The sequence below is a fragment of the Myotis daubentonii genome, chromosome 18 (genome assembly GCF_963259705.1).
Source record: "Myotis daubentonii chromosome 18, mMyoDau2.1, whole genome shotgun sequence".
NCBI lineage: Eukaryota > Metazoa > Chordata > Mammalia > Chiroptera > Vespertilionidae > Myotis > Myotis daubentonii.
Genome location: NC_081857.1, coordinates 39,696,434 through 39,719,594, shown reverse-complemented (window position 1 = coordinate 39,719,594; position 23,161 = coordinate 39,696,434). Strand labels below are relative to the sequence as shown.

At 45.2% G+C, this 23,161-nt stretch overlaps 1 protein-coding gene across 3 annotated transcripts in view; it reads left to right on the top strand.

Annotated features, from left to right (window-relative positions):
- The window catches only part of NTNG1 (netrin G1), a 225,747-nt gene that overhangs the window by 88,895 nt on the left and 113,691 nt on the right, over positions 1–23,161 (top strand). For all 3 annotated transcript variants that reach the window (XM_059673414.1, XM_059673411.1, XM_059673413.1), the window contains exon 3: positions 21,680–22,320. In XM_059673414.1, coding sequence (XP_059529397.1) covers positions 21,680–22,320 — 641 coding nt within the window. The remainder of the gene's footprint in view (positions 1–21,679; positions 22,321–23,161) is intronic.

The window sequence follows — 23,161 nt, the reverse complement described above, 5'->3', positions numbered from 1 at the left end:
ACTTTTTCAGGCCAGCAAAATTTGGCATATCCTTCACCCTTATGTACAATGATGTTTAGACATTTATAAAAACTTGAAATCTGTGAAGAGTTATATAGCTACTTACAGCAGCTTTTGTGTTTTTGTTTTTTGTTGTTTTTATGTGGGCTTTTTTGAGGCATTTTGGAGACTCCTTCCTCCTGCACTTGTAGGACTCTTATTGATACAAAAGAATAATAGGCATATTCATTTATAGAAGGAAGAATAATTGCTACCAGCTGTGGACCCAGAAACCTATTAAAATGTGCATAGTGCATATATGACTGTATATAAAGTATTAGAATAAATTTCCTTCTTTTTACATATCTCCTCTCTACCCAAATAAAAAGGGTAGAAATAATACACTATTCACTCATGTTTCTGTTTCTCTCCCCCTCTCTCTTCATCTCTTCTAAAATCAATAAAAACATATTTTAAAGAATCTCAAATTTTGAGGGAAGGTGATCTAGGAAGAAGCCAAAGAGTTTGCAATTAATCCATCCGTATCTCTGAGCACTTCAATCACGAGTGCCAGGGACTGAGGAAGGAGGAGGGGGGTGAAGGAAAGGAATGCGTGTGAACCATCCTCTCAGGAAGTTTGGTGGCGAATGGACATCAAGGACCGTTTTTATTCTGAGGCGGTTTGAGACCTGAGCTTTATTGAAAGGTTATACATTCAGGGTCTCCTTGAATGAATCGTTCTGAAGTCTTTTTTGAATCAGGGTTCAATGATTTTCTTTCCTTTCTCCCTAATTTTCTCAGACGACTTCCTAGACCAGGGCTGGGCAAACTTTTTGACTCGAGGGCCACAATGGGTTCTTAAACTGGACCGGAGGGCCGGAACAAAAGCACGGATAGAGTGTTTGTGTGAACTAATATAAATTCAAAGTAAACATCATTACATAAAAGGGTACGGTCTTTTTTTTTTTTTTTAGTTTTATTCATTTCAAATGGGCCGGATCCGGCCCACGGGCCGTAGTTTGCCCGCGGCTCCCCTAACCACTCACCTGCCTGCCTGATCACCCCTAACTGCTCACCTGCCTGCCTGATTGCCCCTAACCACCTCTGCTTCAGCCACTGCCGCGGCGGCTTCATCTGGAAGGACATCTGGAAGGTCGTTCGGCTGTCCAGTCTCATTAACATATTACACTTTTGTTATCATAGATACTGCATACAGTTTGGCATTGAAGGAGCATTCAGAAAAAAATTTTGTTGAATATTTATTGCAGATTTTTGTTCATAGATTCCCCAGTACATATATTAGAATCTAATCTACCAGAGATAGATTTATTTTTTTTATATTAATTGATTTTTATCCATTGATTTGGGGAGTAAAGCAAGGAATATTTTCATATAAATTATATTTTTTTGCTAAGCATAATTATAATTTCAAATATGTTTCCACTGAAAAAGTGTTGACCTCAACATATGATAGAACCATCTTTAACATTTCTCTCTTTACTTCAACAATTATCTCTTTGCCATGTGTATTTAATTTTCCAGTATATGTATTTAATTCCTATACCACTAATAACTTAGTCAACCAGACACATAATGTTTATTTATACACATATTAAACTATAGAATTTCACAATCCATACGAGTTTCCTTATGATTTGATAACACACTTAGTCATGGCTTGAGAGCCTCCCCACCCTGCCTTCGTGCCAAGATTTTTCCAGAGCAGCCCAGCTAGAAGAGCCATCAAAATGCTAGAATAAGCTAGGCCAGTGTTGCTCAGTCATTGAGCATCAAACCATGAACCAGGAGGTCACAATTTGATTCCCAGTTGGGGCACATGCCCAGGTTGTGGGCTCAATCCCCAGTGCAGGGCACACAGGAGGCAGCCAATCAATGATCCTCTGTCATCCTTGATGTTTCTATCTCTCTCTCCATCTTCCTTCCTCTCTGAAATCAATAGAAATGTATTTTTTTAAATGCTAGAAAAAATAAAAGGTATGTGGATAGAAAGTTCCCTGGCATGAAAGCTAAGAGACCCGAGTCATTGATTGGTTGTGTGATCTTGGATAAATGATTTGATATTCCTGAGTCTGCTTCATTTACAAAATTAGTGTAAATGAATTACACTTAACTTTTAATAAAGAGAATAAATGTATCTCAAATGTGTATTGTGCATATAAGCTTACATTTTCCAAGCATTGGGAGGGGTACTTAGAAGACAGACAGTCCTTATCCACAAATAGCTTATCTTCTTCATATGGATCCAAACAAAAACTGTCTAAAATTATATAAAAACATGCTACGGTACTTGAGATGATGAAGTGCTTAATGACCAAAAGGGACCATTTGTGCCATAAAGTTTAGAGGAAAGAACTTCTTATTCAATAGTGAGACCTCTTCCCCGTCAATCCTATATAATAAAAGGCTAATATGCAAATGGTCCCCTTAACCAGGAGTTCAACTTGGAGTTCAACCAGGGGGTGGGGCCGGCCGGCCAACAGCCCTCAGCCCCTCCCCCCAGCTGGCCCCACCTTCAGTTGGCCTCTCCCACCCCAATCGGGGCCTGCCAGCTGGACCCCACCCGTGCATGATTTCATGCACCAGGCCTCTGGTATAATAATAAGATTGAGTATAAATCATCTAATTATGCTTGTATGTAGAACCTACTTATGAATATGCATTGAATAAATGAATGACAGATACAAATAAATCAATGAATTACAATATTTCACATCTTGGTTATACCTGCAGAAATATTTCAAAGTATTTCATACAAATACATACATCTGTATGTATGTATATATATATGTGTATGGATATATGTATGTGTATATATATGTATCTATATGTTGTGTGTGTGCATACATATAAACATACATATATACACAATGTTTATGTGTCTGTGTCTATATGTGTATGAGTCTTTTTCATAAATGTAAAGGTAGCATTTCACATAAGGGGAAAATTAATTTTTCAAGAAATGCTGTGGATTAAATTTATTCACTACTTGAAATATATTAAGGTTTTTTATTATACCCCACAGCAAAATGTTTCAAATGATTTAAAGATTAAATAATGCCATAAGAAGGAAATTAGATGTGAATATTTACATTTAGTGGTGTGAAAACACATTTCTCTATACCATAAAGGACTATACTGACATATGTGATCATATTAAAATTTAAACTCTACTCCATCAAAAACATTTGTAAGAAATATGCAATTGACAAACCGAGGGTACTTTGCAATGTATTCTACAGAGCTAATAGTCTTAATATAAATAACTCTTTCAAATAAATAATAAAAGGAGACTTGCAACCCAAAGAGTTTTTTTTAATATATTTTATTGATTTTTTACACAGAGGAAGGGAGTGGGATAGAGAGTTAGAAACATCGATGAGAGAGAAACATCAATCAGCTGCCCATTACCAAGGTACATGCCCTTGACCGGAATCGAACCTGGGACCCCTGAGTTCGCAGGCCAACACTCTATCCACTGAGCCAAACAGGTTAGGGCCGAAGAGTTTTTTTTAAGTAAAAACAAAGGACACAAATTTTTAAAAGCTTGCAAGAAAGAAAGAACAATAAGTCAATAAATGTGCGAAAAGCATTTCTACTTCATTAGTTCTTAAAAATTTAGACAGAGCCCTGACCAGGTGGCATCGATTGGTTGGAGTGTCATCCTATACACCAAAAGGTTGAGGGTTCAATTCCCAGTCGGGGCGCATATGGAAGCAACTGAACGATGTTTCTCCCTCACATTATGTTTCTCTTTCTGTGTCTGTCTGTCTTCTCTTTCTCTCTCTGAAATCGATGGGGAATATCCTCAGGTGAGGATTAAAATGTTCAGAAAGAAACAAAATGTTTGGTGTTGACACGGGTGTGAAGAAGTGGTCACCCACATTTCCTGCTGGGAATATAATTGTGATCCTCTGGCAGACAATTCAGAAGCACCATGGGTGTTACAGCTCTAAAACGTGGATGCCCATTGATCCAGCCACTCCATCTTTAGAAACTGAGCTTAAATAACCAGGAACTTAGGGAAAGATAAATGTACCAAGATGGTCACCTAGGATTTATAGATAGTTAGGGAAAATGAGAAATGACTTTATAAGCATTTTGGCCAGAGCAGATGAAAAATGTGTGCAGAAATTTTTATGGTCTTTTGTTAAAGCAACTTGGCGATGTGCATCAAGAGTTATATTTTTTTAATATCTATACTCTTTGACATATTGACTCACTTTCTACGAATTTATCCTAAGGAAATAATTGGAAACAGAAAGAAAATGAAATTCATGAAGATAGTGAGTGCAACATTATAGCAATTTATAATCGACTAGTGGCCCGGTGCATGAATTCCTGCATGGGTGAGGTCAGGGGCAGCCGGTAGCGTCCAAGAAGAGAAGAGTAGGGGGCCATTAGCGATGGTATTTATAAAATGTTCCCAATATCTTGGAAGTATGCATATCAAATAGTGAAGTGAGAAAGGAGACTGTTTTGCCAGTGCTTTGCCACTCTCTACCATGACTTCTCTAAGCTTTCATTTTTTTTTTGTTTTAATCCTCACCTGATGATGTTTTTCCATTGATGTTTAGAGACAGTGGAGGAGAGAGGGAAAGACAGAGAGAAGCATCGATGTGAGAGAAACACAATCGATTGGTTGCCTCTTGCACACACCCCAACCAGGGCTTGGGCCAAGGAGGAGCCTGCAACCCAACCGAGGTATGTGCCCTTGACTGGAATTGACCTAGGACGCTCTATCTACTGAGTCAAACTGACTAGGACATAAGCTTCAATTTTTAAATCTATGAAACAGTGGGGGCATAGTTGTGAATTCCTTAAAGGGATGCTGTGAGGACTCCATGAAATAATGAATATAAAGCACTTTGCACAAGGCACATGCCACTCAACGAAAACTATGATGATTTTTAACGGGGCACACAATTCCATAAAAGGGTAGTTGTAACTATCTGGATATGCAGTGCAAACAATTCCCTGCCGCCTTAACAGTGGTGATCTTGGAATGATACATGATTTTTTTCTTATATGTATTTTTCAGACATTTCCACTTTTGTAATGTTTACAGGATATTGGCTTTGTTTCTTTGTTCGTTTCCTTTTGATTCCACCTGGTAGGAAGCAGACAAGGGATTCTGCAAAGAGTAAATCCGACAGGCAGCAGTGCCAGCCAGCACCTTGGCCACCAGGCCAGAGCCGGCGTCCGCCAGCACCATCTGTTGCGCAGGGAGTAGGCAGCATCCTGGCCCATGCGGTGTGGCCCCCTGGCCGGACCGGTGACGCCTCATTTGTGAGGTCCAGCTGAATCCTCTGTGGAGCCGGAGGAGACCAGAGGTGCCAGGGCTCCACCTCCAGAGGCTGAACGTGGTAGCGCTGAGGTGGTCCAAGCGCTTGAATGTTTAATAATGACTTCACCTGTGATTCTGACTCACAGTAACATCTGAGGACCGTTGGGCGAGAGCTGGGCATTCATGAGGCCAGAATTCCAGCCTGCATCCCCAGGGACGTCGGAGCTAGCTGTTCTGTGTGCCTGCAGGCCGCATGCCCATGGGTTGCCATATGTCTAACCAAAGCTGGGCCAGCTCCGAGCATGACTGGGAAGGAGTGAATTATCTCCTCCCTTCTCTCCACTCCACCACCTCCCCACACTATCAGATAGAAAACCCCTTCAGCCATAGAAAAAAGAATGAAATCTTGCCTTTTGCAACAACCTGGGTAGACCAAGGGGGTTTTATGCTCAGTGACATAAGTCAGACAGAGAAAGACAAATACTGTATGATTTCATTTCCTTGGAAAATCTAAAAAAAAAAAAACAAAAGAAATGAACAAACAAAACAGAAACGGACTCATAAGCACAGAGAACAAAGTGTCGGTTGCCATATGGGAGGGGTGCTGGGAGAATGGGTGAAAAAGGAGAAGGGGTCAAGATATACAAATTGCCAGTTATGGAAATGGTCACGGGGATGGAAAATACAGCATAGGGAGTATAATTAAGAATATTGTTGGCCTGCGGCGTGGCTCGGTCATTGAGCATCAGCCTATGAACCAGAAGGTCACAGTTCTATTCCCAGTCAGGGCACATGTCCAAGTTGTGGGCTCAATCCCCAAAAAGGGGTGTGCAGGAGGCAGCCAATCAATGATTCTCTCTCATCATTGTGTTTCTATCTCTCTCTCGTTTTCCCATCCACTGATGACCACCGGATTCACATCGTAGGCATTGAAATCAATTAAAAAATACATATTTTTTAAAGAAGAATTTTTTAATATCTATGTATGGTGCCAGATGGTTGCTAGACTTGCCTGGGTGATCACTTCTTAAGTTATATAAATGTCTAATCACTATATTATACACTTGAAACTATATAATATTGTATGTCCACTGTAATCGAAACATTGAAAAAAAGAACCCAGATAACCCAAAGATCTGTCTGGTTATTGGTGAGTCAGTAGTCACACCGCGGCTGTCAGTAGTCACACCTCGGCTGTCAGTAGTCACACTTACGCTAGACAGTAGAGTGATGAAGATCAGATGGAGCAGGTGATCTGAAAAAGTCATCAGTTTCATGGAATCCATGGCTAGGAGGGTGGGGTCATTTTGCTTTCCCAGTGGAGTGATAGAGATTCGTGCATTGACAGCTCTTCAGTGTCCGTTGGGAATACCTCAGCATTTCCCCCACGCTTTCGTTGGCATCATTTATTTATCCACGAGTGTGTGGCATTTCCTCAGAACATCATGTGCTGTGGGTCTGAGTTCATCTCAAGTTCAGAGTGTTGCAGCGCATACAGTGAGCTGACCCGATGGGAGTGTTTTCATCCAACATCCCATCCACCAACGTGCACCCCATAAGGGACATCTCTGCAGCGCGCAGACGCCTGATTTTCACTTGCCCTTTTGCAAAATCCATTCCTGTTTGCTTTTGAGAATAACGTTTAATTAAAGGCATCCCGTGGATTTTACAGCGTGTTCGGTTTTCAGTGTCAGAGAGGGGCTGTGTAATTACGTGAGGGTTGGATGCGATGTGCAGGAGGAATCATTGTGCTCTTGCCTTTTGAAAATGGAGCCCAGTGGAGCAACTTCTGTCCCTTTGATTCTCCTGGCGGCCTCACTCACCCTCCTTTCTTTGCTTCTGGTCCCCGTTAGAGGTGATTATTTTAAGCCTCATTACCTAAAGCTTCGGTCCATTCTTTTGGTTTATTCGTTGCAGATCTCTCCCTCTTCACTTTGCTGATCCGCCTGCTTCTGCTTCTCCAGAGAATTAAATAATCCAGTTTCTCCCATGGGTTTGGAAATAGCACATATCCTTGCTGTTAATTATTGGCTTCCCGGTGTCTTCATGAAGAGATGCATCTGAAGGCATTGAGCTTAGATGGTTGAAACCTGAAGGGAGTGATGGGTTTGTGCTGTAAGTATAGAGTCAGACCTTGACATCTGCCCAACTTAGCTCCACTCCCCTCTTCTTTGAATCAGTTATGGGAACACCGTGTTTCTTCATCTTTAAAATGGAGACGATAATAAGGATTTTACAGGTTTGCTTGTAAATTAATGATATGTTTATGAAGAACCAGAGCCATCGTAGGCGCTGAATAAATCGTATCTGTTATTGTGACTGTATATAAAGTATATATACACAATAAAGTGTATGAAGGACACTATTATAAGAGAAGACAGAAGAGAGATTCAAAATTGTTCAACAAATCTATAATAATAAAAGTGTAATATGCTAATTAGACCGGATGTCCTTCCAAACAACCTTCCGGATGAAGCTGTGGTGGACGGAGGCCAAGGCAGAGGCAGCTGCCGCAGTGGCAGGTGCCGAGCCTCTTGCACGAATTTCGTGCATTGGGCCTCTAGGACTAAATATAAAGATACAGTATTTGATGTAGCTTCCCAAAGTGGACTCCTGAATCAGAAGACATTTTCCCTCTTTCCTTCACGTTCTTGCCATCTTTGTCCCACTTTCACATTCTCTCAACCCACTCTCCTTCTTTTCCTCTGACACCTTTGGCTCACCCACCTGTGCTCCTTTCTGTTCGCACCTGACTCTATTTACCCTCAGGGTGGTATCACCCAGGCTCCCTTTTCAACCTGTTGATCTTTTCACTTGATTTAACCTCCCATGGGTCTGACTGCTGGCCACTGGTGATCACCAGGTTCACACAGCCAGTTGCTAACTAAGTTTCACCCTGGAAACCTGTAGCAACACTCCAAGCGAAAGCTCATCGAGTGTCCATGCAGCTGCTGCTTCACCTAATCGCCCTGGTGCGTGGTATCACCCTTTATTCAGACACGGGAGCCAGCCGTCTCCCAGGGACCATGAGCTGCATGACAGTAGGAAGTTGCTCTCATTTGTTTTCACGTCACAGTGCCCCGAGAGCCAAGTAGCGTATGACAGTTGTCGGAAGCTGGGTGACCGGTACAGAGTGGCTCACTGTATTGTTCTTCTGTGTGATTGTACAGTTGCAAACCCCATACTAAACATTTAAATATCAGTGCCTGGCATGCCCCTCGAGCTGTGCTGCATTGAGGTCACTGGGGGTGGAGCCCTGGAATCTGCATTCTTCCTCAGCTGCCAGGGGGATGTCTCTGTGCTCTGGAACATGAGCTCTACTGGTTGAGGGTGAAGGTGGCGGGACCATAGTCATCACTTCCCATAAGAGTGACTGTCGCTGAAGACACCCAAGCAAAACCTTACCTTCAAGGTTGAAAACAGCCACACGCTGGTCATCCAGTCGGCCCCACAGACAGAGTCGAGTCCTCAGGGTTCAGGAATAAATCTGATCTATTCCATGAAATAGAGGCTATGGTTTTTGAAATTACCCACTTTTTATTCCTAATGAAATAAAAGAGGACATTGTCTCTATTGAGCCAAAGCAGGCCTGGGTAAGGAGAGCGTGCTACATAATGAAAATGACAATAACTGAAATAAAAATCTTATTTGAAAGTAGTAAAAAGCAGACCTGACATTGCGGGTAATCAAATCAGCCAAACCCAGAATACTTCGAAAATGAAATCACGGGTTTAAAAAATGAGCCCAGAATGTAATGGGCAGGGAGGTCAGTGATGGAGATAAAACCTATAGACTCAAGCAATGGATCAAAATGCATCATTGAAGATATAATAACCTATAGTTTAGAATTCTAGGGAGAAAAGGGACCCCGAAATAGCAGTTAAAGGAGTTTATCATGGCCCAGGTACTGGATAATCAGGGGAATGACACAAAGTCTTTCTTGTTAAAATTCTTAAATTATAGAAGATGGTGATGATGAATTTCTTAAGTTGCAGAGAAGAAACGTTAGGTTCCTTCAGCAGGAGTTAAAGTTACCGTTCATCCTAGTCTACAAGGGCCTTTTCATAGACCTGAAGCCCATGGAGCAATTCTAGTATTTCTCGAAGGAAATTGTTCCATTCATATAAGGAGACATCCTCAGGTGTACAAATAGTGGCAAATATGTCGCCCAAGAACCCATTTTGCCCAAGTTATTCACCAATAAAATCATTGACAAGAAATGAAGAAAAGGGCCTTCTAGGCCCTGGCACGTGTTGCGGTCATTTTCAGTCGATCCTAAGTTGCACTTTGTCCCTGGCATTAGAGCACCGCTGAGGTCAGGGTGCGTATTCCCGTCAGTGGGGTGTGACAGTTGCTGACTGATGGGTGGCAGCGGTGACGGGGTGTCGCCTACACCAGCCTGGCTGGGGTTCCATGACTTGACTGAATGTGGGCAGCCCCTCAATATTCCTGAACAAGCCCTAACTGATCAATTTATTTGCTTCGACTCCCTGATAAGTATATTCTCTGTGTCGTGCGAATTTAAAATGTTTTTCTTAGAATTGTCAAGTGCCAGGCAGGTCGACCGTCACCTGCTTATCACCAATGGAGTACCAATGGGGATGGGGTCCTAGGCATAGGAGGTTATTAGAACAGGTGGTCTTGCCTGGCAGGTGTGGCTCCGTTGGTTGAGCCATTGGCCCATGAACCAAGAGGTCACTGGTTAGAATTCCAGTCAAGGCACGTGCCCAGGTTGTGGGCTTGATCCCCAGTAGGGGGCATGCAGGAGGCAGCCCGTCAGTGATTCTCTCTCATCATTGATGTATCTATCTCTCTCTCTCCCTCTCCCTTTTGCTTTAAAATAAATATATATATATATATATATATATATATATATATATATATATATATATATATATATATATATATATTTAATGATAAGTCAGGTCCCTCATTCAATCCTGGGTTTCAGCACCAAAAATAAAAATAAAAATGAGAAGTCACACATCAAGGAGACCTGTCAAATTAGCCCAGCATTTCCCAGACTTACTTGACAATTATACTCTGTCTTGTTCTTATTACAATGACATTGAACTGGTGTCTCAGAGAAGAGACTGGGAAGCGCTGAGATGAACACCGTTGACTGGAGGGTACAACATCGCCCAGTCAGGGAGCTGAAGCAAATACTGGAGCGTCTGTTTCTACCTGTGTTACCTCACCATTAAAAACAAAACAAAACAACTTAGATTTGGTTCTTTCCATATTCTGCCAGGTCACGTAAGTCCCGGTCTCCTCAGATGCAAAATTGGAATAATAGCAGGACACTCCCCATAGGTTTGGTTTGCTGGTTTCTTTGTTTTGGAATAGAGTACTCAGTCCTAGCATGTAGTAGATCCACAGTAAATATTCACTTTGATTATTGTTGTTGTTTTAAACAAACTTACTAGTTATTTTTTTGAAGAACTTGGGCCTTTTCGTCGTCCAATAAAAATCAAATACTTGTTTCCTATGAGGGTTCAAAATTGCACGTTTTGTTTCTGGTCTTAATATTTTTTTAAAGCGTGCCTCAATACTGATTATTCTTAGCATATGGCAAAATAGTGCCGCCGGAAAGCAGTGTCAACCTGCTTTGCTCTTGTAAGTTTCGATGCTCAGAGTTATGGTCTCCATTTGTGTTTCTTCACTGCCTTTCCTATGGTGTCACATACCAGGCCGTGCCACGGCCGACAGAACGTTCCTCTGAAGGGCAGCAGCACAAATAACTCAAAACAGGTTCATCACTTCTTTCGGTTGGCTTGGTATTTGTTCCCTTGTGCGTGGCATTTCTTGTTGCAACCGTCAGATATGATCTGGCCGTCCTATGCTAATAAATGACTGCACTTAAAGTTGGCGACATTCATCTGAGAGCGTGGGCTGCCCACCCACCCTTCCATGAGCTCTGTACACATCTTTCCTCACCCGGAGGCTCCCGAGCCCTCACAGGCTGCCCTGTAAAACAATACTGATCCTGCAGCAGGGGAGAGAAGGCTCGCAATAAGGACAATGTGATTTTACACTTTAATATCTAATATTAGATCCCAAGTCCAATATAAAATAATCTAATATTTAAAATCCAATCTCTTCTGACTTCCCCGTTCTGAAATCACTTGAGTAGACTAGCGCAATCCATTCAGGACAAATAGATTTTCCGCGGATTCGGGCCTGAACTAATATCGAGGAAGATCTGAAATTGCCTCAAATCAATCCTCATATTGGTTGCTGTGCGTGAGCATTAACCACAGCAGATTAATGCAATTAGAAGGTGAGGGACGCAAGGAGACATTTCTCCAATAATTTTAGTCTTCGAGCATCCTGGTGACTAACTGGAAAGACTTAGTCAATAAAAAGGAGAGCTTTTTGCATTGGGAATCCATGTTTTGTTTCCAGAATTATGAAGTAGATACTAGCAGCTCTTTCCCACCCTTCACCCTGCTTTCATGAGTAGGTGTAATGTTTCTTTTCCCACTACATTGTTTTGCATTCTGTCGTCAAAGACGGATCAGTCTTAAAAGCTCACTGCTTTATCCTCTTCCCCATGAAACTACTACCCATTTCCTCTTTTATTCTCTGACTTCTCGATGTGTGTTTGGAATCCCTGCTTGATATTTGTTTCATTTTTGTTTGATAGTTCTTTTTTACAATGCTCAAAAGAAGCGCTACCCACCGAGCCACCCCCTTTTTTAATTATTCCACCATTCTCTAGTACAATGGCTTCTGCCTCAACACTGTTATACAGAGTATTTCCAAGCTCATTGACAACCACTTTCAAGACAAATCACAAAGATTTTTCTTACTTCTTATCTTCTCTCAAGTACCTGGCATTATTGATCTTGTACTTTTTCTTCTCCTTCTGGTATTTTTTAAAAATATGTTTGTTTGTTTGTTTGTTATTCTTTAGGATATGAATTGCCTTTTCATTTTCTTGGAGGTCAGATTAAATGTTTATTTCTCTTCTTATATACACATTCAAATATATAGATTTCTCTATGCCCTATACATGAACTCAAATGTGGATTGTAAGCCACAGTATAACCAGCTCTAACTAAATGGTATTTTTCACTTTGGGACCAAATCTGTGGACTCTCCCTTCTTCTAGGGGAGCTGGCCCTCTCGCTCTCCACGTGTTGGCCCAAAGAGGTCACTCCAGAAAGAGTCGCTACATCCTCTACCCTAAGTTCTGGAATAGCTCGAGAATAATGGAATTGAGGAATTTCTAATACCTTTCTGGAGATATGTATCATATGCATCCTTGTAGTTGGGTTTTTGGCCATCCATTTCACATTCTTCTAAATGTAATTTTTGAAGAATTTTTAGTCCTTCTGGCTGATCTGCCTTTGGCTTTTTCAACCACGAAAAGCGTTAAGACTCAGACAATTCTTCCAAAACTCCTCATCACTCTGCTTCTCATCTTGGCTTTGTTTTCACCAGCGCGTCAGGTTATGTTTTCTATCCATTCAGTACTTGTATAGCTGCTGCTGCTGGTGCTCCTCCTCCTCCTCCTCCTCCTCCTCCTCCTCCTCCTCCTCCTCCTCCTCCTCCGCCATCTTCCTCTTCTTCCTCCTCCTCCTCCTCCTCTTCCTCGACTTTATTCTTATGTGTGGGAGTGCTTACCCCCATTCCTGCACTTCTGCCCAAAGCAAACACATCAAGGACCTCGATTGCCTGTTGGCCTTTGTCGTCCACCCATTTCCATGGATCACATCCTACATCTGTCAGAGATTTGCTCCGCGGAGGCACGTCCATGCCGGGGCATTGTAAAATTGCAACCAGCTGACTCACTGCTTCTCTCGATTTTATTCAGTTCTCCATAATCACCCAAGAACAAGTCAAACTCTTGGTGTTCAACTACTCCTGTCAACTCAGAAAGATGCTGTGGGTTGGATAAACAAGGCAAGATGGGGTGAGGCAAAGAGATCTCCAGCTCTAAAGCCACCAGGAGAAATACTGCCGTGAAGGGTGGAGAGAAAAGCGAAGATAAAATGACCCCAGGAAGGGACTGGGATGCCATCGCAACTCACGCCATTTGTGTTTGCCCTCCAACCTCCCCACAGGTTCCAGGAACCCTGTCAGTCGCTCACACTGCGCTCTGCACTTGGACTTGGAGTTTCAGGTTTTGTTTGGTTCTCATTTGTGTTATACCGTGTATGCCATCATACAAATTCCATCTACAACGTAGGGGACTGGGTAGTTCTCGAAGCTTGATTATCTACTTGATCCCCAATCACAGACCTGTGGGCAAACCCCTCCCATACTTTCAGCTCTCCTTAATTGATCCTATTTATCCTATTTCCTCCCTGCTTTCCTGTCTTTCTACTTTCCTTACTTTCTTTAAATCCATAAATTTTTGTTGCACTTATTATGTGCCAATTCTCTCTCTCCTCACAGAATTCTAGTGATAGAGACATAAAAATAAACAATTGGAACTTAATGTGCTGAGTTGCCTGATAATCTATATGGCACTGTATGGTGTATATGTGCATGTATTTATATATTCATATATATGTGAATGTATATATATGTGTGTGTGTGTGTACATATATATACATATATATGTATGACTAAATTATTAGGTATGAACATGAGTTAGTAAAAAATAAAAAATACAGAGGCTAGATCTTGAAGGATCTTACAAGCTATGCTAAGGAATTTGAATTGTACCCTTGAAGGTAATGAGAAATCCGTTAAAGAGCTGTAAGTGGGGGCATGATACAGACAGATTTGGATTTTAGAAAGACCGCTGTAGCAGCTCTTAGGAAACAGGCTATCAGAGGACGATATTATATGGAGAGAGACCACTGAAGAGGCTATTACAGTAATGCTGGAGAAAGCATTCTTCATATTGTAAATATTTTGAAAACTAAAGAAAGCGTAGGCAGTGCGAATGGAGCTGTGGTGACGGGTTGCATCTAGGGAACTTGGTTGGTGAACAGATTGAGGAAAAAGAAGGAATGTCCGATGATGCCCAGGGTTCCTGCTTGGAAAGTGGAAACACTCGCTGTCATTCTCAAAGTCAAGGAATGCAGGTGGCCCGTGTTGAATGCAGCTACTAATTGTTGAGCACTTACTGCATGCCTAGGAGATGCTAAACTCTTACCATGTATTATGTAATTTTATCTCATGTTAATGTCATGCAGTACATATTATTACATTGAATTTAAAGGACAAAACCATGGCTCAAAAAAAAGCAGCTTGTCCAAAGTGATGTAATAGCTAAGTGATAGGGCAGGGATTCCCCAGAAAAAGGCAGCATTTTCTGAGACTCGAGTGAGAACTTGCAGATTCAGGATGCTCCCACCCACCCACACTGAGGGGCGATCTCTCTCGGGACCCCCACCTCCCACCCTCCTGATAGGGCCACTCCCCTCAAGTCACTGTAACCTAAACCGCAGCCAGCTCGCTTCCGCTGCGCGTTAACACTCAAGGGTTTGTTTCCTGATCTCTTTTGAGACTCTAAGTCAGCCGTGGGGCAAACTACGGCCCGTGGATCCGGCCCGTTTGAAATGAATAAAACTATTGAAAAAAAAGACCGTACCCTTTTATGTAATGATGTTTACTTTGAATTTATATTAGTTCACACAAACACTCCATCCATGCTTTTGTTCCGGCCCTCCGGTCCAGTTTAAGAACCCATTGTGGCCCTCGAGTGAAAAAGTTTGCCCACCCCTGGTCTAAGTCCACAGCTTGTACCAAAGATTCCTAAGTGCTATTTTTTTTTAAGACCACGGGTTTTAAAAAGCCATTTTCCTACCGATTGTAAATAATGTCATCTTACTCCGGTGCTTTTCTGTCAACATTCACTTTCAAACCCCCAGATTCCATTCATATTTACTCTTTTCTTCTGTTACACAGAGGAATGACTCAGGCCGTTCTATGGGAGCCATTTCTGTGGCCTGTGGCTGGAGAATGGATTTGGCTCCTTCTAGAAACTTGGCCTGTCTTGACCTCTGAGGCTGCCTGGGTTTGGAAGTCCTCGCCGCGGTCCCCCGGGGGATCTGCACGGGTGTCTGTGATGGCCATCACCTGCGACCTGGCTCCCAGCATTCCGGCTGCAGAAAGGCTCTGCTGGCTCTTTATTCCCGAGGAAAAGGCCCGCGTGGTGGTCGTACCGTCGGGCAGGACGGAACCAAGCAGCGGCTTCCCTCGGCCTCGCAGCGAGCGTGGCTTCGCCGGGCAGGAGCCTTGGGGATGCGCCGGGGTCTCATTAGAAGACGGAGCAGCCGGAGTTCAAACACAGAACTCCCTCTCCTCACGGTTATCGGGGCGGCCATAATTCCCAAACTGAAATTGGGGATTTGCGCTCTGACAAATACATAAGTACTTCTGTCACAGCAGGCTTAGAATATCTAAAGCTGGGACAGTCCCGTGATATGTAGATTATGTTGTGTGAGTGTTTGTGTGTGTGGTGTGTGTGTGTGTGTGTTTATATGTTTATACTTATTTCAGAGAGGAAGGGATAGGGAGAGAGAAAGAGAAACATCAATGATGAGAGAGAATCACTGATCGGCTGCTTCCAGCATGCCCTACACTGGGGATCGAGCCTGCAACCCGAGCATGTGCCCTGACCAGGAATCCAACCGTGACCTCCTAGTTCCTAGGTCGATGTCTAACCACTGAGCTACACCAGCTGGGTCCCACACCGTTTCTAGGGCACCAAAGCGTCCTGCCTAGGCTCTGTCCAGTAGCTTCGTCTACCTTAAGTCCTTCTTTTGTGTCCCTGTCCCAGCTTTAATGAAAGTGCTCTCAACATCACCTGGACTCATCCTGTGACATCTTTCCTGCACCAAGTCAAAAACCCACCCTCTACAGGCCAGCCTGAGGCAGATGCACTCCGGGCTGGGCCAGCCCCCGTCGGGTAACACTGACACAGCTCTCCTGGGCCACAGTGAGAGCAGGGGGGTGCTATCCCAGCATGCCTCTTCCCAACCAAACAGGCAAGGACCAGCCAGACACACATGGGTGTGAGCTAGCTCTGTCTCACTGTTCTTCACAATCAGAGTCAGTGTGACCCCGGGCGCTTCGCACAGACACTTGTATGTACACGCGTGCCTGCTTGGCACCTGACTCACAGTGCAGTCGCAGAACCCCCGGGAGAATTCCCTACATCTCCAACTGTTTTTCCCGGTAGCTTGCCAATGAGTAAAGATAGGAAGGGCAAGTTCAAAATAGCAGGAACCACAGGCACTGCCTGAATACTGCTTATTGAGGATTTTCTTCCTGTCTTCCTTTTTTAACGCCAAAGGTCTAGCGGAGATTAGGTGAACGGTGGTAGTTTTCAAAGTGTCTCTTGTCAGAAGGCAGGCCCTCCCATCTGCAGAAACAATAAAAGTGCGTCTCGAATTGTACTTATCCCTCGAAGTTCTGAAAGCACATTAGGGAAGAATAACAACACATTCCGCTTGGGCGGCAAAGTGCTAATTAAAAACGAACTTCAGGGCTCCCAGAGGTAAAATATTAGTGTTATTTTTAAAATGAAATTAAGCATCACAACCTTCCTCCTCTTTTCATTGTTATAAAAATATTTAGCAGCCGAGTCTGTTTGACGATGTAGGCCTCTCTTAAGGGTGTCGGTATTATCAGCACAGTCATAAAATATTTTCTCTTGTCCATAGACAGTTAAGGATCTGTTGCTAGTGGGACTGAAGATCTATTTTAGGATGCCTGCTGGCTACAAAATAATTACTGATACTTGCTAATGCCTGAATCTGTTGGATTTAGCAGCAAGAAGTTCTTTGTTTTCACAAGTAGGGGGAAGTTATTTTTCATATAGAAATTTCTTTGTTGGTGGTATTAGAGAGGATTAGGGTGGGGTTGAAGTACTTGAAAATGCAATTAATCTAATCCCTTTAACAGCAATTGTTTTCATATTGATAATTCTCTGTAACAACAGCATTACAGATCACAACCTTGTGAAATATTGACACTAAATATTTTAGCATAAAAAGTCTCTCCCCAGCTCTCTTTTTCTATAGAATGGTAACATTTTCAGCTTCTTTGGCCTTCTTTTCTTTCTCTCTCACCTAAAATGGGAGCTTTCTTCTCAGGGGGCCAGAATAATATATATATATTTAATCCTGCTAATTTTCTCTCAATGTCATTGTCTCTCAGTCATTATGTTAATGGCCAGCACATCATTAATCTCCTAAAAAGAGTGTGAGTAGGAAACAAGAACAGTTCTATTGATTTCTTTCTTTTCTTTCTTTCTTTTTTTTTTTTTTTGTATCTACAGTCGTTTGGTTTAGATTCTCATGTGAAATGATTTGTTTACCCATCAATTTCAATAAATTGTTATGCTGTTAGAATTACCACGAAGGTGAGAAAAGTAGATGAAGGATGAAACTGTCCTTCTGGTCAACCTCGGATCATCTCCAGTGTAAACTGGGAATTGATCTGCATCTGCTCAAATGTCACGTTCCCCAGGAGAAACTTCCCGTCACCTCCCGATATAAAATCGCCCTCAGACTCCCTCCTCGCTGCCCCTCTTCCCTTCAATAGGCTGCCTCTTTCTCTGCAGCACAGAACATTATAAAACTGTATATATTTGTTTCCTTGGTGCATCTCCCTCCAACCCGCAACAAAGACGGACGCGCTGCCAAAAGCAGGGACTCAGATGTGTTCACTGCTGTGTCTTGGGAGCCAAGACAAGGAACGGCCTTGACGATAGTGATATCATAGGCAACCAATAATTATCAAGTGTAGCAGGCACTTATCCAACGCATGAAGCTCTTCTCAGTTTTACTTGGTGCCTGAAGCAGCAGATCGGGGCAGGGCAGGGACCTTTCCTCCTTATGCTGGCCGGCATCTCGATGGCTGACCACGGGATGGGAATGTGAGCGTTTATCCTGAGCCCACGTCCAGCTCAGGCCCAGCGGAATGGCCCTGTGGGCAAAAGCAGAGACTCGGTGCTTCACCCGGGAGAGTCTTCATTGAAGGGCTAAAACTTTGGGTTGTGCGGTGCCTGTTTGGCATCCACATGTTTACCATTTTAAGAGCAGTTTAGCCCGGCTGGCGTGGGTCAGTGGTTGAGCGTGGACCTATGAACCAGGAGGTCATGGTTCAATTCCAAGTCAGGGCACATGCCTGGGTTGTAGGCTCCATTCCCAGTGGGGAGTGTGTAGGAGGCAGCTGATCCATGATTCTCTCTCACCATTGATGCTTCTCTCTCTCTCTTCCTCTCCCTTCCTCTCTGAAAGTCATACAAAGCAGAGAATCTCCAAGGATGCTCTTCCATGCACTAGCTCTGTGCTATAGAAATGGGGGTTACTAAAACAAATGGGGTCCATGGTCTGATAAGCTTCTGAAACTAGGTATCGCAGGAAGCTAAGGAAAGTTTAACTTCATGTGTGAGCATGCTCATTAGAGCTCTCAAACGCAAGACTGTGTTAGGCCGTGTTTCCCAAACTCATTTGACCTTCGACCCTTCTTTTTGTACCAGCCACCCTCCTCCAAGGCTGGGTTGCCTCATAGGAAGTCCATTGACTTGGGAGTTGAACAAGCCGGCAGGGGCAGGAGAAAGGGGGCCTGGCTCTGCCACCTTCCTGACCTTGCTCTGTGACCTCCGGCACTTTCCTCAACACTCCCTGTGTCTCCGTTTCCTGTGGTGTGAGGTGGGGATGAAAAGGACGACCCAGGATAATGTGGGTGAAGTGTCTGACCCTGAAGCGCTAAATCACTGGTGATGATCGTCGACGCCTTTGATTGAATATAGGAGTGCGTGCTATTTAGACAGACATGGTCACGGATATTTCCTAAGCCAGGCTTGCCAGCCTTGACCTGTTCTTGCTAGCAGAGTCTCCTGCTCTGCCCCTCTGAGAAGCTCTGCGCATCTCTGCTGAGGTCAAGGAGATGCTGCGTGGGCCTCCCTCAGGGTGCCCTGTCAAGTCGCCATCCTGTGTCCCATCCCCTGGACCTCCGGGGGAGCCGCCTGTGTCAGAAGGAGGGGCGGCATCCACCCTGATGATGGTGCAGATGGCTGCGTGCTGCTAGATTCGGAAGGGACCCTATTTTTTTCAGTACATTTCAAAGGAAGGTGTGATCTGTGTAAATCTGACCCCTTCCAGTTAAGTGTGCATTTCCATCTATTTAGAATTTATAAATCCCGACAGATTCTGCCGTATTTATAGCCCTCCGTAAGAAGCCCGCGCCTGGTTCGCGGAGTTTTGCATTTGGCTCCCCGGTATGCTGAAGAGAGTTTAAATAATAATAAATTTGGTGATTTATTCCACCTGGAACAGAAACGTATTCTCCCCTCCTGGCTCGTTCCGAAGGGGACACTATAAATAGCGCCACAGACGCGGGGATCAGGAGTGGGGAATGGAAATGTGAGAGGGAAGTGCAGAAACATCTCCATTATTGCGGGTGCCCTGCCTGTATTTCTGAAACAGCTCTGTTCCCCCAATCACGCGCCTTCTCTTCTTTCTCCGGCCCCGTCTCAGTTACACGCAAGGCCCGCACCTGTTGCCCGCGTTGGGATCCGGTTGCATTAATGGGGGAGAGCAAGGGGAAGAGTCGCTGACGAGGTGGGAGAAGGTGGCCTCTGGGACCTGAGCAGGTCTCCAATGCCCACCTCCCATTTCACAGGCGTCAGCGGAAACTGAGCATCCGCGTCTCAAGTGCAAATGCATCCTTGGAGACCCGGCCATTGCACCCGCGGGTCTGGCGTGACAAGCTCCCAGCTCAGGGAAAAGGGGGGTAAAGCAAGTCTAATTGCAATTCCAACAGGAAGCCTCAGGCAATGTCCCAGGGTGGGTTCTTGCTCCCGCCTCTGCTTAGCGTTCCTGGGTCAGGATCAGCCAGAAATACCTGCAGGCTTGGCTGCCAGTGACACCCCTTGCTTTCTTAAACACAAGAGAAACAGAAATCAGGAAGCCGGTTGACTGTCTGAGAAGCTCCAGGTGAGGGCTGAGAGCAGCCCTTGGGGCAGCATAGAGGGTGTCACCACCTGTGGCGGTGGAACGAGGGGCCCGCTGTCAGCTTCTTGTTTGATGGGACTGTGAAGGAAGTAGCCTTCGTGAGGCGGAAAACAATGGTAGCGGTTCACGTCCATGGACAGCCGACGGTGGCCGGCACAGAGCGCAAAGCAGTGGTCCCCTGGCTCTTTGCCACACCCTCCCAGTTAAGTACTGGCATTTCCTGGTCTGATTCCTCGGAGCACAGGCCCGCCCCCACCTTCCTGAGCGATCCCCCGGCCTCCAGCTAATGGGGTGGCAGATGTCTGGGCCCAGCCCCAGAGCCTGCAGCAGACCGCATCCTAATGATTTGCGGCCAGCAAAGTAAATGCTTTCATCGCAGGCCCTGCGGAGCGGGGACCCCGTTAAGGATGATGGATTGGAGGCCACGCGAATGGATGCCGAGTGTCCCACGGGGGTGTGGTTTCCCAAACAGGACGCAGGGATCTCGGTTCATTGCTCATCCCAAAGCTGTGCCTGGAATCTGACTGTTTGAGGAACGGGGCTCTGGAGGCACGTCCTTGAGGCTCGGAGGAATTTCCTTGCTTTTCCGGTATGGAGCCGGCAGACTCCGTGTCTCCGGTGCTTCTGGGGCCACGTTATGGGTCTAACACATACGGGATAAGTAAACGGTTTCCACTTCCTAACGCCCTTGGAAAGAAACCAGGCAAGAAAATTAGCATACTGTTTTTTTAAGCAATCAAATAGGAGACTCCAATTAGGGCAAATAAAAGTGATCACTGCAGCCCGGCTGGCATGGCTCAGTGGTTGAGTGTCAACCTATGAACCAGGAGGTCACAGTTAGAGGTCACGGTTCGATTCCCGGTCAGGGCACCTGCCCAGGTTACAGCTTGATTCCCAGTGTGGGGCGTGCAGGAGGCAGCCGATCCATGATTCTCTCTCATCATGGATGTTTCTATCTCTCTCTCCCTCTCCCTTTCTCTCTGAAATTAGTGAAAGTATATTTTTAAAAAATTATTACTGCAAGCAGGTTTTTTTCTTTCTTCTTTTCTTCCTCCTTTTCTTTCTTTCTTCCTTTTCTCCTTCCTTGCTTCCTCCCTTCCTTCCTTCCTTCCTTCCTTCCTTCCTTCCTCCCTCTCTCCCTCCCTCCCTCCCTCCCTCCCTCCCTTCCTTCCCTTCCTTCCCTCCTTCCTTCCTCCCTTCCTTCCTTCCTTCCTTCCTTCCTTCCTCCCTCCCTCCCTCTCTCCCTCCCTCCCTCCCTCCCTCCCTCCCTTCCTTCCTTTTTTCCCTTCCCTTCCTTCCTTCCTTCCTTCCTTCCTTCCTTCCTTCCTTCCTTCCTTCCTTCCTTCCTTCCTTCCTTCCTTCCTTCCTTCCTTCCTTCCTCTGCTGGCCTCTTAGCAGCAGCAGGATGGCAAGGCAAGCCGTGTGCCCAGCCCATGTGTGACGCCCCCTCTGTGTTCCTCTTCCCCAGGGCAACCCCTACATGTGCAACAACGAGTGCGACGCGAGCACCCCCGAGCTGGCGCACCCCCCGGAGCTGATGTTCGACTTTGAGGGGAGACACCCCTCCACCTTCTGGCAGTCGGCCACCTGGAAGGACTACCCCAAGCCTCTCCAGGTGAACATCACCCTGTCCTGGAGCAAAACCATCGAGCTCACCGACAACATAGTCATCACCTTCGAGTCGGGGCGCCCGGACCAGATGATCCTGGAGAAGTCCCTGGACTACGGGCGCACCTGGCAGCCCTACCAGTACTACGCCACGGACTGCCTGGACGCCTTCCACATGGACCCCAAGTCCGTGAAGGACCTGTCCCAGCACACGGTCCTGGAGATCATCTGCACCGAAGAGTACTCCACGGGCTACATGACCAACAGCAAAATCATCCACTTTGAAATCAAAGACAGGTTCGCCTTCTTCGCCGGGCCCTGGCTGCGCAACATGGCCTCCCTCTACGGCCAGCTGGACACGACCAAGAAGCTCCGAGACTTCTTCACGGTCACGGACCTGAGGATCCGGCTGCTGAGGCCGGCCGTCGGGGAGATTTTCGTGGACGAGCTGCACTTGGCGCGCTACTTCTACGCCATCTCGGACATCAAGGTCCACGGCAGGTAAGCGCGCGTCTCTCCCTCGCGAGTGAGGACAGGTGTGTTCACAGGCAATGGGGGGGGGGGGTTGTTCTTGCAGCTGGAGAATGTTTGTCAGTTGCTACTGCAGCGGATTCTCAGCCTAAAGGTACGTCCTGAGGCCCCTGAGGCCCTTCTCACCCAGCGGTGATTCGTGAGCCCAGAATTGCTGTCCTCAGGGCTGAACGTGGCAGGATTGCGTAGAATTTAAGCAAAGAGGGGGGATGCGCGTCTTAGAAAAGGGACTGGAAAACAAGCAATGCCTCTTCCTGTTGTTTCCAAATGCCAGGGAGGGCCTGCACCATGGGAGGCTTCTCTGTGGTTTTGTTCTGTCGCGCAAAAATCTCCGAAACGGAAGCTGAGTTTCTTGAAATGGGTTAAATCAGAGCCACACGCATTTAGGGAAAACAACACATTGGTTTCAAAGGGGCAAGCTGTGTTTTCCGGTTCTGATATGCTGTTGCTTTAAAAGCTATGCTGCCATGTGTCCCTGAGTCCGGCCCCTGCTTGCTGTGGGGCAGGCACAGGGGGAAGAGTTTCGGCAGCGTCGGTGCCGGTCAGGCTGACCTTAGGTTTTGATAATGTACCTGACACACAATTGAGCAAGTTACTAAGAACGTTGAGGTGTTTACATGGAAAGCTTCACTCATTATTAGAACCAGGACCACCAAAGCAGAGATTTTCAACCCGATTTTTTAAGTGTGGGATGTCACCGAAGTCACCAACGGGTGGAGGTTGGAGCGTGAGATGATGAGTTGGGAAAACTAAAGATGAGTGGACTGTACAGCAAAACTGGGAATAAGAAAGCAAATCAAGGCAGAACTCA